At 42.7% G+C, this 13,852-nt stretch overlaps 1 protein-coding gene across 2 annotated transcripts; it reads left to right on the top strand.

Annotated features, from left to right (window-relative positions):
- Positions 1-375: 375 nt before the first annotated feature.
- LOC134182144 (murinoglobulin-1-like) lies at positions 376-13,502 on the top strand. 2 transcript variants are annotated; one of them, XM_062649498.1, is made up of 32 exons: positions 376-561; positions 624-799; positions 862-887; positions 962-1,127; positions 1,516-1,586; positions 1,645-1,696; positions 1,821-1,894; positions 1,963-2,014; positions 2,071-2,158; positions 2,226-2,325; positions 8,258-8,467; positions 8,525-8,722; positions 8,779-8,895; positions 8,960-9,019; positions 9,080-9,310; positions 9,371-9,520; positions 9,579-9,887; positions 9,965-10,070; positions 10,141-10,333; positions 10,395-10,620; positions 10,675-10,899; positions 10,960-11,011; positions 11,106-11,237; positions 11,303-11,479; positions 11,541-11,622; positions 11,685-11,922; positions 11,979-12,362; positions 12,431-12,583; positions 12,645-12,820; positions 12,882-12,975; positions 13,035-13,109; positions 13,168-13,502. In XM_062649498.1, the coding sequence occupies exons 1-32, from the start codon at positions 482-484 to the stop codon at positions 13,315-13,317; spliced, it is 4,623 nt and encodes a 1,540-aa protein (XP_062505482.1). In that variant the 5' UTR covers positions 376-481; the 3' UTR covers positions 13,318-13,502. The 2 variants fall into 2 exon arrangements, with proteins under 2 accessions (XP_062505482.1, XP_062505481.1); XM_062649497.1 differs by having other exon boundaries at positions 10,129-10,333.
- The last annotated feature ends 350 nt before the right edge of the window (positions 13,503-13,852 follow it).

Here is a 13,852-nt window from a genome sequence, read left to right as displayed (position 1 = left end):
GCTTAAAGTGCGTGGTAGTACCTTGGACAAAACGGACGTCGTCTAGACTTCATCCGCCTAATGCGTGATCAATTGAGAGGCAGTACCCACTTATTAGCGGTTATTCAAATAACATCAAACACGCCCCTATATGACATCTCATTAAGCTTGCAAACACACCGTTAAACTCACAAACACACGCCACAGTCCTACGTGCACGGTCGAAGAAACACAACCTCAAAAGGCTGCTGCAGGAGCTACAAGAGACTGTCGTTGGAGATGCAATCGAATTCGATAGCGCGTTAGCAGATACGTATGTAAGTCCACTAATCTTGACAAAACTGGATATCACAGCTATACCATTAATATTCATACGAAACGACATAGTTCCCGCCTCTCACTTGTCGTGTCATTAATCACCCTCCTACGCAGTTGTCACTTTGACGTCACATAGCTGGAGAACAAAGGACCCTCATTCGATCTTTCGTTAGATCATTTCAAGATGAAGGCACAATATTTGCTTCTCGCATCATTTGGACTGTTTGCGACATTGAGCTGTGTATCTTCACAATCTCTTGTTCCGTGAGACTAGCTAATATCACATTTGCAAAATGACTGTGCTACGGTTGGCTATTACCTTTCAGGCTTCCCAATATTAGTCATGTCGTGGCACCAAAAAGTGTAGCACCGGGAGAAACATTTGATGTGTACGTTCACGTAGAAGACATTCTTTCCAAGGCAAAACAGTCAGTGTCTGTACACGTGACACATTCTTCCGGCAGCTCGCTTGCTTCAAGCAAGGAGAGAACAGTAATCCCAGGTAGTAAAGTATTGATATAGTTTATTTCAATAGTCGAGTCAGAGGGAATCTGTTTTCTGTAGGTTCAGTCAACACGTTTTCACTAGCGGTGTGTCTTTGTACACGTGTTACTCTTCTACTTGTCTTTAACTATGCACTTACTGTAGTTACCTTACACCTTAGATTCCTGAAGATGCTGATCCGGCTGACGGTCCGTACAGCATCGACGTCAATATGACAACGCATCTGAAAACGTTGGTGACCAGGAGTCTACCACTTACGATATCTGGAAAGAACAGAATCATCCTCATTCAGACAGACAAACCTATCTACAAACCAGGAGAAACGGGTATAATATAATCATAATATATTTCTATCGCATCAGCACAGTAATACAGTTCCCACTGGGGGCATACTAACACGCACACACACACACACACACACACACGCACACACACACACACACACACACACACACACACACACACACACAAACACACACAAACACACACACAAACACATACACACACACGCGCGCGCGCGCGCACACACACACACACGCACACACACACACACACACACACACACACACACACACACACACACACACACACACACACACACACACACACACACACACACACACACACACACACACACAACTAAATACAGAGCACACAAGACAAACTGTCTACAAATCAACCTCTAGATGATGCTAAATGGGTTTTGGTTTTCAGTCATGGGAAGAGTGATTGTTCTTGATCGTGAGACGAGATCAGTGACAGGAGGAGTTACCGTCACTATAGAGGTGGGCATGATCACAATTTCCGCGCCAACTTTGGTCTACATACTTCATTATGTTATAGAATCCTAAATCATATACCATTGGACGTTATTCCAACATTGACTTAGAATTTGGTGAGTGCCTAAAATTCAATGCGTTAACTAAGAATGCTGTTACCAACACACTGCAGCACTAGCTGGCACGCTTTGACAGGGCATTCGTTGATCAATGAATTTGTAACTATGGTATCTTGCGCAGGTGTTGGCAAGTTTGAGTTTCCACTGTCTTCTGAACCCGTTCTTGGAACACACACGCTATGTGCTACATACGAGGTATGTACACGCTTACCAATTAATTGTGTATATAGGTACTCTAAGACTTTATATCCCTTCATACATAGGGTGTGCCCAAAACCCAGCGTTCTTGCTTTACATTTAAAGTCAAACGTTACGGTAAATTCTGCTCACTCTAACCAAAATATATCTTTTGCAATAAATGTTTCTTGCAGTTTTGCCCAAGTTTTCCTGTTTGGTGGCTCTCACTAATGATGTCATCGATTGTGTTACAAAAAAGCTCTGCTTCACCGTGTCAGCAACGTAAGCATCTATATAATTATATTACAAGCTTCTAAAATGTAGTTTGTTAATTGATTCAATATTCTAGCTATACTTACGGTCAAAACGTTACAGGATATTTGAAAGCACAAGTGACTCCTAATTACAGATGGCTGCGATGTCGAGAAAAAGCTGTTACAACGCGCAAGGTCAGATGTGATTAATTAAGTGAAGTAATTCACCGTATTTGAAGTTATTTAAATTTAAGTGTATATCATTTTAACCGTTGTTAAGATGACGTAAATTTTCTGCTAGGATCTCATCTCTTACCAGGACTGGATCCAGAGGGGGATTCAAGGGTTACAACCCCTCTTTTCCAATAAGCGTGGTTCAATAATTTTATATAACTTCATTAGAAAAGAGGAAATTAGTAATGCCATAAATAACTGCTAACGGTGAACCCCCTCTTTTGAAAATTCTTGGATCCGGCGCTGCTTACCATACAAATCATGTAGTTGTTAATTAAGAATTAGTCAGATTTATTTAACGTTCAAAATTATTTTCAATTATTACTTTTAAGTTTAATTATTATATTATAAATTTTAATTTTAATAATAATAATAGTAATCTATTTTACTTCGTACCAATAGGTACAGCCTATATTCTTCTTAAAACTAGGCTTGTCACAATCAGTGTATCTGCAGTGTGGTAACTGGTAGTCATCTGAGTAAAAGGTGTTATGTTTCTGTAAGCTGAGTTTAAAGGGGAAGTCCAACAAAAATGAACTTAACTTGTATGAGTAGATCTTACCATTACTCCGTTATCTTCGCTTTTGTAAACGAGAACGAGCGATGTTTCTGTGATGTGCAACGCCCACGCGCCTGCTCCGCGCTTCCTGGTCGATTAAGCTCCGCCCACTAAAAACGAATTAATGCGTTTACGGATGACTGCTACGGGTAAATCGAGAATGTCGAATGTGAATGCGAAGATATTATGAAGATCTGCCTTCTTGCCGTCAGTGGTTCCTTTCTAAAGTAAAATGGTGTCGGTAGAACTGTTTTCCCGCCAGACTTTGAAGCAGAATTCCTCAATACCACGGCTTACCTAGTGAACGCGCTTGTGCTTGAGTATTTTTTATCCTTGTTCTTTTAATATCTGAAGAGAAACGTTCAGCTTGCCGTCTGTCCTGTGCATCAGAGGATGATCCTACTTTGACATCCGGGATTGTAACATTCTACCAATCAGCGGCAAAGAAAGTGAGCACACCGGATGTGAAAATAGGAAAACGTTCTCTGTAGCACACGCCAGACTGCTCGCTGAACGTTTCTCTTCGGATATTAAAAGAACAAGGATAAACAAATACTCAAGCACAAGCGCGTTCTCTAGCTAAGCCGTGGTGTTGAGGAATTCTGCTTCAAAGTCTGGCGGAAAAACAGCTCTACCGACACCATTTTACTTTAGAGAAGAACCACTGACGGCAAGAAGGCAGATCTTCATAATGTCTTCGCATCCACATTCTGCATTCTCGATATATCCGTAGCAGTCATCAGTAAACGCATTGATTCGTTTGCAGTGGGCGGAGCTTCATCGACCAGGAAGCGCGGAGCAGGCGCGTGGGCGTTGCACATCACAGAAACATCGCTCGTTCTCGTATACAAAGCGACGATAACGGAGTAACTTATACCGATCAATTTGTCTTGGTAAGCTCTACTCATACAAGTTAAGTTCATTTTTGTTGGACTTCCCCTCTAAGACTTGTGCTGTACTTGCACTTAAATGTGATAGCTTCAAAGATTTCATATTTTGCCTTAAAATTTTTGTTAGGCAATATTTCATATTATTAATATTATTTATGTCGTACTCAACCAGATCAGTCTGGTTTGTAAAGTCTCTTGTAAGCACAGGAGGCAAACCCGGCCTCAGAGGTGTTTAGACCATCATGGTTGTCTAGACTGAAGATATGACTTTACGTAGGATCCGACTGGATCCAAGAAGCACCGCTTTCTGTAATTGCTGCAGGTTGTGATGACCTGCAATAATGTCCAGCCACCGTGCAATACCTGCGCGCACTGTGCACATGCCCAACGCTCCCAACAGCACTGGAACAACCAGTGTCCAACATTGCCATAAGCGACTTACTTCCACCCGCAATTCACTGTATTTCGTCAACTTCTTAGCCTGTTTCCTGGCGATTTTGCCATCAGCAGTAAAGCTGATATCAATAACAAGACAAGTGTTTGTTTTCTATTTCTGAAACAAATGTCAGGACGATTGGCACCGATCTTCCTAGCAGTAGGGATGGCTGTATCCCACGTCACAGTAATGTTGTCCGTCTTCACAAGCCTATCAGGATGATACCGGTACCAGCTGCTCTCCAATGGAACCCAAAAGAGACGAAAAATGTTCCAGTGGATAATGGAGGCCACCTGATTGTGTCGATCAGTGTATTCCATCAGTGCCAAGGCACTACAGCTTGCCACAATGTGGTCAACTGTTTCCAGGCCTACACTGCACAAGCGTCAAGTGCGACTGACATCTCGATGCAGAATATTGCGTTCATAATACACAGTCCCAAGAGTTGGAATTGAGCAACAACAACCAGTCCCTCAGTGCAGCAGAAAGATTCAATGACTTCAGCCATCTGTAAGTCTCTTTCATGTCCACAGGTAAGTGACACGACGACACTGAACATGCATAGGTTTCCTGCCCCAGCAATGTACACGAAGAGAACTGCTGCACGTGTGGAAATGTTTTGCATCTGTCTGAGGTGCTTGCTCAAAGAAACCATCAGACGGGAAGGTCCCACTTCGATGTAAGCTCTGCGACTTGTTGTCCTTTAGAGACACTCCCCTGCAGCTGTGCAGTAAACTGACGGACCATGCGTTGAATCGAATTAAAAAGGACCTCTTAGCATCACACTCCTGTACCATTTGCATGAAGAGATCAGAGCTGCTACGAAGGTAACAATCCAGCCCCACAATACAACACTGATACGTCGATTCTATCTGTTGTAACGCTCAACCGCCCTCGGTGCACAGAGCGTACAGCCAGTCGCAACGCCGGCTGCAGGATGGTGGACACCGTGCATAGAGAGAAGTTTCCTGGTTCGTCGATCAAGCTGCTGCAGGTCTGTGGTTTCCTAATGAATGACACCAAAGCCGTAAGTGAAAACCGGCAGTGCAAACCCGTTGATGGCCAAAATCTTGTTCCGGCCGTACGACTCGGTCTGTAGAACCATCTTCGTTCTACGAAAGCACTCACGACGGAGTGTCTCCCGCATAGTGCTGTGCTGGATACCGTTACTCTCGTTCACACCCAAATACTTGTAGTCTTTACCCGGTTCCAAAACGTTTCTGGTGTGTTCTTTTGCCTACAATCACCCCAGAATTGTATCCAGAGAGCTTGCCGTTGACATAGTCTGCAACAGCGCAATTGTCCAGACCAAACTTCATCTGGATGACCACCCTTTCAGCTGATCAAGATTCCTGCCATACAGCTTCAGATTATCCGTGTGAAGTAGAAGACTGACAAGCTGACGTTTGGCAGTCTCACCAACGCCCAGTGCTCATCAAATAACCTTGACCACTTCTGCGTAACTCCACACTGAGAGAATTAAAAGCCGTACAGAAAAGAAGAGGAAATAGTGAATCACTTTGGAAATATCTCCATGAGCCTCGTCTTGATGGCACCGTTCCAGTAATAAAGCACCATCGATGTCTCTTCTAACTCTTCATAACACGTGATAGGAACCTAACCTACACAAGACTGGACTAATCTTATGCAGCTGAAGATATCGGAGTAAACAGTTGTGTGGAACGCTGTCATGGCCTTTCTGGTAAAAACTCATGCCATGCTCAATCTCCTGTGCCTTGCCATGGTCTTAAAGTCCTCGGTATGCAGTTTGTTAATCAGCAGCTTTCTGCGGCAAAGGATCCCTGCTGACAACCCTTATGCTCCGATTCCATTAGGTTTCTTGAACCAAATGCCATGCAATCCTCTGTCTGACGACTGAGGTGAGGGTCTTGTAGGAAACAGATAGACACGCGATAGGCTGGTAATTTTTGGGCTGGTTACTCTTGTCACTCTTAGGTATCACAGTGGTTGTTCCAAGAGATAAAAAGTCGGGCAAAGAGTGCAGGTCTAGAAACAGGAGGTTGTAGTTACGAGTCAAGTCATCGTGAAGACACGTGATGCGCTTGACCCAGAAACAGTAAACCTGATGTGGACCAGGAGACTTCCAGTTCTCTATCCTCTTGAGACGCAATGTGACTTCATTGCCTGAGTTCGGTTGCCATTGCTGCTCTGCTGTCCGATACGTCTCCCCATTGGTTTGACGCCTCAGCCAGAAGGCAAACTCATTATGACACACTTCAATTTCCAGGATATCACCCCTATACTGCTCAATCTCATATTCGGATGGTGGTGAAGTGATCTGGATAGTCCGCTCACCCAATTTCCTGTAAAACCGCCCAGCATCCCGTTAAAACAAACCATTCTGCGAAGTCTCTTACGATTCTTCTCCATCCTCCTAGCCCGCTCGACCCTGCACTGCAATTCCATTTTCAGCCGATTTATGGTGACCTCACAAGTCTCCGAATGAGGGATGCTAAATTGATGCCGGAGTAGTTGGAGCTCATGTAACAAACGACTACTCGATGTGCCACTCCTAACTTCCCGCAACACAGATATCGCCAGCTGAAGTGCATCAATCTCCATATCCAGTCTTCGTATCCATGTCGGTGTTTGAGTTCACCATCTGGTTTGCCTTCACAAACTTGATGATTGCATGAAGAACATCATAATAATCATCAGGGTCACACTGTTCACAGGGATCCTTGTCTCAGATAGGAATTTGCCTGGCTATTTGTATCTCAATCAACCATCAAGAAACTCCCGACATAGCACAAGGTCTACAGAAGCATCATCATCAAGTGAAAGAGACCGTTCTTTCTTTGTTAGTGGACTGAACTGATTGGAGAAGTCAGAGTCTACATCTTTTCTAGCCGAGAAGGTATAATAGAATGTGTGGTCATCATATCACAGTTCACTGAGTCACAAGAGGATGGTGATTCCTTAGTAGCTCTGCACTAACCTGAATCCAAAGTGCAATCCATAGATGTGCAGTCTCCAGACAGAACAGTGAATGGCTGATCAAAGGAGCCATTTCCCAAGTAATTAGTAGACTGATGATCCTTTTGCATTATTAGTACCACAAGTTTCTCACCTCGTGCAACAGGCGCCTTCCTAACCAAAGCCGTACTAAGTGATACAGAATTGACATGCGAGGGTGTGTTCACCGAAACGTCAGCTGCCGAGTCAGAAAACGCATCCAATGTCGACATCTGTACCAGCACAAAGATAAGTTGTAACAAATGACAAACCTGAGACGGGTGTTTTATCCTGTTCGGCCTCGCGCTTCATCTCTTTCAACTCTGATTCAGTCCGTTTTCCAGATGTTAGGAAATATCTCATTTGGTCTGCCTTTGTTTGGAGACGTTAGTCAGAGAAGGATTTCGTCACACCATATATGATGCATGAGTTTTCTAAAACTGGACAACCCAGCGCAGTAGTAACAATGTACTTACCTGTGTCGTGTGTTGTGTCCACTTCCGTTTATTTGGAGTGCCGCTTCAGTTAGATGAGATAGTAGATTCCTAAGGAACGGTGGCATAGTAGTCTCGCTAACGGAATTTGAAGCCAAATTCAAACCAGATGCAGAACGAGAGATTGTTCGACCAGTCGCCCTACTTCATTGTACAACTGTTTCTAGTCTTCCAAACGACCGTAGAGATTCTAGCTGCCGACTTTTCAAACTGTGCTCTGGTTTCCCGAGAGAAAACGCTCCTCAGCTAGCTTAAGACGAGCGATACAGCAAACAACCTTTTTATTAATTTAAATTATTTAGTAATTATACTTTTGTCAATTTATGGGAGAAATTCTTCTATTGCAATTAGTAAATGTAGCATTACATGAGACAATGTCAGTGTATCAATGCAATGCACTGTTCAGTCAGTGTAACATACACGTACTAACATCGGATCAAGAAGTATATTCTGTTGATCTAGAAGGCAAATGATATTAAATGCGAATTTGTAAACTGTGTATGCACACAGTGAACAGTGAATTCAACATCTCTTACAGATCAATGGAGCCACTGAAATGTGCATGAAGTTCTGCGCACGTGGCTGTGGAGGAAAGCTAAATATCGATGTCAACGTGACAGATCTACAGTCTCAAAAAACCATCCAATGCGACGGACCGACAAGTATCACAAGAACCTACAGACCAAACAAACTTACTTTTATCCAAGAAGACAAAACATTCAGCCAGTGCCACTACACCACAGTAAAAGTAAAAACAATTAGAAGATTTGGATGTCGTGATCGTTTCTAAGTGTTCTCGCTCTAGGTTGCAGCTTCAAGTTTGACGGGAACTCCAAAGTATGCAAATGTAAGCCTGACGAGTACGATATACACAATGAACAAAAGCGGATGTCAAAAATCGAACTCTCAATCGCTGACCGCTATTTACCAACAGACTGATAAAAGTGGAGTAGCAACATTTAATATTTGTACTCCATGCAACGCTTTGTCTCTCAGTTTTAAAGTAAGTAAAAAGTTTCTGAAGCTTACAAGGTTTATGCAACCGCGTTATGTATTTAGGCTGCTGAAGTTCTGATAGCAGGAGAAACAAATCGTTTTGCTGATGCATACACTTCTCTAAATATGATCTATGCTCCTGAAAGAATTGTGTTGTCAAGCAAGCAAAAGCGAGTAGAGGTATACGTGATTGATTTCATTTGTCTGGTTAGTCTTATTGTCGTCGCGCTTTGTCCTGATGCAGGTCGGTAATAAAGCATCTGTTTATGCATCTTTTTCTAGCAAAGTAGTTGCAGACTATTATGTAAGTTATTACCGTCTTAATAAGAGATACGGACGATATACGTCATCCACACTTTTCTAGATTGTTAGCAAAGGTAAGATTGTCAGTCATGGTCAGTGCTTGCCTACAAGAGATGAGGAAATCAGAAGCAAGCATCAACAGTTGTGTGAAGACGGAGGCATGAAGAGAACTTGCTCATTCGCATTTCTTGTGACGTCATCGATGGCTCCAAAAGTTACTGTCATTGTTAATCAGAAGAATCAAGCAGCTTCACGCATCACATTCGATGTAATCGCGAACAACAGATCACAGGTCAGTTGTTGTGTAGTCGTCAAGATGTCATATTTTGTATTGCGAGCTTGTTCTTTCTAGATGTCTCTGGAATTCCAAGAAGAAGAAGTAAGACCTGGCCAGAAAGCCCATCTACTAATACATGCTCCTGTCTCGTCATACGTGGGCGTAGTAGCAGTCGATCAAAGCGTTTACCTTCAGCAAGACAAGAACCAACTAACAACAGCTAAAGTGACCTCCTTTGTTTCGTCGTTTTTAACTCATTTCTCCAACAGTCATTGTCTTTCAGTTGTATGATGAGATTAGACAGTTTGATGAGCACAAGCAATTGGCCATTAACAAATACGTTTGTGACTGGTATGTACATTGGAACTGTACTTGCGAATGTTATGGGTATCAAAAAGGATGGAACCCACCTCTTCCAAAACCGAGACCTCTCCCTGCAGTAGACGTAATTGGTCCTACTGGAGTCAAAGGAGATGTAGGAAGAGAGTCACCAAGGATTATCAGTCCTCGTAAATGCTGTGCACGACGTTGCAAGGATGTCACTTACTCTCCTCGGTATTGTTCTTACGTCCAAGCAAGCAGCTACTTCACCGTATGACTAGTATTATCGATTGCATGCAAAGCAGAGTCTTGTTACCAACCCAAACGAATTTGCTATTTGTTTTACAGGCTACTGGAATTAGTGTGTCTGACAGTGATATGACGTCTCCAACTGAATGCTCAAAACCAACACCTCCACCCAAACCTAAAGTTACATACGACTGTTGTTATCCAAGTTAGAAATCCTTTCGGTGTATACAAACAAGATTTTGTTTGCTAATTTTGAACATTAGTACTTTGGTTAGCAAGAACAAGAAACGGCGGCGTTCCAGATTTTGATTTGGGTGGAAAACTAACAGCTACAATTGGAAAGAGGCCAGTTGAAACCAGCTTAACAGATGAAGCAATTGATACACCGAACGCTGCCAATCTTGTAAATCCAACTCGTGTACGAAAATACTTTCCAGAGACGTGGCTTTGGTTTGAGATGGAGATGAAGTATATAAATTGCTTCTATTTTGTCTTGTTGTATTGGCTGATCAACTTTGTTGTTATTCAGTAATCATACACAGACAAAGGAAGTTACTGTGCCTGATACGATTACGTCTTGGGTTGCGGATGCTTTCTCTGTTTCACCATCAACCCACATGTTAATAGCAAGACCGACAACTTTAAGAGTATTCAAACCTTTCTTCATCACTCTCAATCTACCCTATTCGGTGATAAGAGGAGAGCTAGTAGAGATCACTCTCACCGTTTACAACTACTTGGAGACACCACTAACAGTGAGTGGCCAAACGGTTCCATGTTATCTGCCATTGTGACACACTTTTTCCTAGGCAAGTGTCGATGTCCTAGTCGACAGCAATGATCTGCGAATAGTGCACGGAAAGGGAAACAAGACAGCGCTAAACCAGGTTTTCAAAACGGTGACTGTTCCTGCAAGCGCAGGTAACTCCCTATCGTATTACCTCCTACCTCTCAAGAACGGTCACCTGCCGATAAATGCCACCGCCAGATCGACAGTTGCTGCAGATAGCCTTATACGAAATCTGTTTGTCGAAGTAATCGAAAACATGATTAAAACGCAAATTTGTAATCTTACTTTAGACTTCTGTGGTTAGCCTGAAGGAGTAAAAGAAGAGTATGCCCAATCAGCCCTGCTGTGTATTGAAGGTAAATACATACATATATATATATATATATATATATATATATATATTCAGTTGTGTTATAAATGCTTTCAAAACAGTAACTTTGTTAATTGCAGATACTCCTACTCCCACTCCCGAACTCGACGAAGCGTCTGATGACGGCCTCAAGTGCATTACAAAACGCTTCAATGCATCTCTTCCACAAGACTACGTTCCCGACTCAGAAAGCGCAGAATTTTCTGTAACAGGTTTGTATAGATAAATGTTAAGAGTGTATCATACATAATGTAAAGCAATAACCAAATATATGCAGCAAATTATATGGGACCAACTATTAGCGGTCTCGAAAGTCTTTTGAGGTTGCCAACGGGCTGTGGAGAACAGAACATGCTCAACTTTGCCCCCGCAGTCTACATTGCTCGCTACCTCCACGCAATCGGAAAGCTTGACCCTGCAACGCGCAAGAAGGCTCTTCACTACATGCAAACAGGCAAGACAATAAAGGATTTTGGACATTACTCAAACCAATTTAAAGTATCCTATTGTATTAGGATATCAGAGAGAGTTGACGTATCAGCGTCAGGATGGATCATACAGCGCATTCGGAGATCACGATCGTTGTGGAAGCATGTGGTATTTTGAACCAACAAAATGTATTAAAATATCTATAACATTGTTTATCATCTTCTCGTCAGGTTGACCGCGTTTGTGTTGAGATCGTTTGGTCAAGCGGACGGCCTCATTGGAATGTCTATCGATAACAAAGTACAGGAAGAGGCGATCGACTTTATCGTATCGAAGCAGAACGACGACGGTTCGTTTCCGCCGGTGTGCGGTCCAATACACAAGGAGATGCAAGGATGCAGTGGAGGTGGTTGTTCTCTGACAGCCTACGTCACACTGGCGCTTCTTGAGGCCGGACTACCACCAAAGGCAACAGCAAACGGATATTATATGCTCAAGATAACTGCTAATACGTTTTGGTGTAGGATAAAGCGGTAACCGCCGCGCTGAGCTACTTGACAAACAACTGCATACCGTCCAACTGCAGTAGCCCGTATAATCTGGCTTTAGTCGCTTACACGTTGACAAAAGCCTCAGGATACGAGACAAGCACAGACACAGCTCTCAATTCGTTAAGAAATTGTGCCAAAATTGATGGCGACTACACTTACTGGCAATACACACTTTCACCAACTTGTGAGAACCAGTGGGCGTGGTCCTATTATTGCCGATCGAGCTCTTGTGACGTAGAGACGAGCGCCTATGCGTTATTGGCGTTTGCGAACAAAGGAAACATTGCGTATAGCTTACGAATTGTTCGCTGGCTACTCGAGCAGCGTAATCCAAGAGGAGGATTTAAGTCCACACAGGTTGATATCAATTGGTCTATAGTATTTATAACATTGAGTGTCAGTGTTTTTTACTACGTTTATTGTAGGACACTGTGGTGGCACTTCAAGCTCTATCGGAATATGCCCAGTTGACTTTGTCTGACGGACGCGTTTCGGCAACAGTCCAACTTACAGCTAGTGGTCTAGACCAAGAGCTAATTATCGATTCCTCGAATGCCATGCAAGTACAAAATGTCCAGGTTGACTCCAAATTTGCAACAAAATTGTTTTGATAGCAAAATTGAGCAAGCGTTTGTTTAGCTTCCCGTTCTTCCTACTCCAATCGAAGTGTCTGTTTGTGGTAGCGGCTGCCTGTTAGCCTCACTCGGTGTCATCTACAATGTACCCAAAACGGACGAGATCGCGGCATTCCACGTGTCTGCTGTCGCCACTATTCAGAAGAAAGCATGCAAATACGTCGTCAGAGTCTGCAACAGGTTAGCTCTCTTTGCACTTTATATAAATATCATCCCTGTATATACAAAATGGTTGGTGTAGGTGGATCGTAAATGATTCGGATAGCTCCAACATGGCGGTGACCGACGTGACATTCTTTTCAAGTTTTGCTCCAGTCCAAAGCGAGTTGAAGCAGGTCAACAATATTAATTAAATCAGTAATGAAAACAAACATATATGATTATGTTTGATTAGTTGGTGAAAGAAGGACGATGTATGATCAAAAGAACAGACTTTAAAGGTCGAGTTCTCAGCGTTTACTTTGATGAGGTTCGTTAATTTTAACAAACAAATAGAAGTCTTTGTGAACACAGTTTCAAATTTTTAGGTGACCAAAATAAAATGTTGCTTTAACGTAACGATGAAGAGGATTTCAGTGGTCGAAGACCTGCAAGGTGTTCCCGTCATTACGTACAACTACTACGAGCCCGATCAGAGGGGAGGAACTATGTTGTACCCACGACAAGATTGCGAATGACGCAAAGAAATGATACGTGGTGTTGACTAGTTGGGTATGGTTAAAAACGCAAGAAATTGCTTTAACATTAGTTGTTATTAAGAAACGACGATAAGCGTATCTTGCTATCCAATGTGTATTTTGCAGATTTAGTTACATATCAAAGTGAATAGAAAGACGCACTGGGAAAAGTTATTAGAGTGAAACTTGAGCCTTATAACTATGTTGCTACATAACTAAAACTACATTTGAAAACAAAGTCAAATAGCAAGGCGGTTAAAATTAGTGACTCTTAACATTACTGCATGAATTGAATGAATAGAGAGAAGCACTGTACAATGCTAAACCTCTGCTGGTGTACATCCACACCACATGGAGCGAACGCTCATGAATTTGACACCATTGAAAATCCCCTCACGTGGTGGTTACGCCTACCGTATTTACACAGCTATCTGTCTAACCACAATCATTTAGGTTGTCGTAATGAGGTGACCCCGCAGCCGCTAGAGCCAGAAAAAAACATTAATGTGGGAAAACATGCACGTGCAAATGTAGA

This window comes from Corticium candelabrum, chromosome 7 (genome assembly GCF_963422355.1).
Source record: "Corticium candelabrum chromosome 7, ooCorCand1.1, whole genome shotgun sequence".
In the NCBI taxonomy this organism is placed as follows: Eukaryota; Metazoa; Porifera; class Homoscleromorpha; order Homosclerophorida; family Plakinidae; genus Corticium; species Corticium candelabrum.
The sequence above is the reverse complement of the archived record's forward strand: the minus strand, read 5'-3'. Positions and strand labels throughout refer to the sequence as shown.

Coding starts and splice junctions, on each gene's coding strand:
- LOC134182144 (XM_062649497.1), top strand. CDS start 482: ATGAAGGCACAATATTTGCTTCTCGCATCATTTGGACTGTTTGCGACA. Junction 2,015..2,070: donor ATTTAAAGTCAAACGTTACG/GTAAATTCTGCT, acceptor TGTTTCTTGCAG/TTTTGCCCAAGTTTTCCTGT. Junction 12,821..12,881: donor GTCGTCAGAGTCTGCAACAG/GTTAGCTCTCTT, acceptor TGGTTGGTGTAG/GTGGATCGTAAATGATTCGG.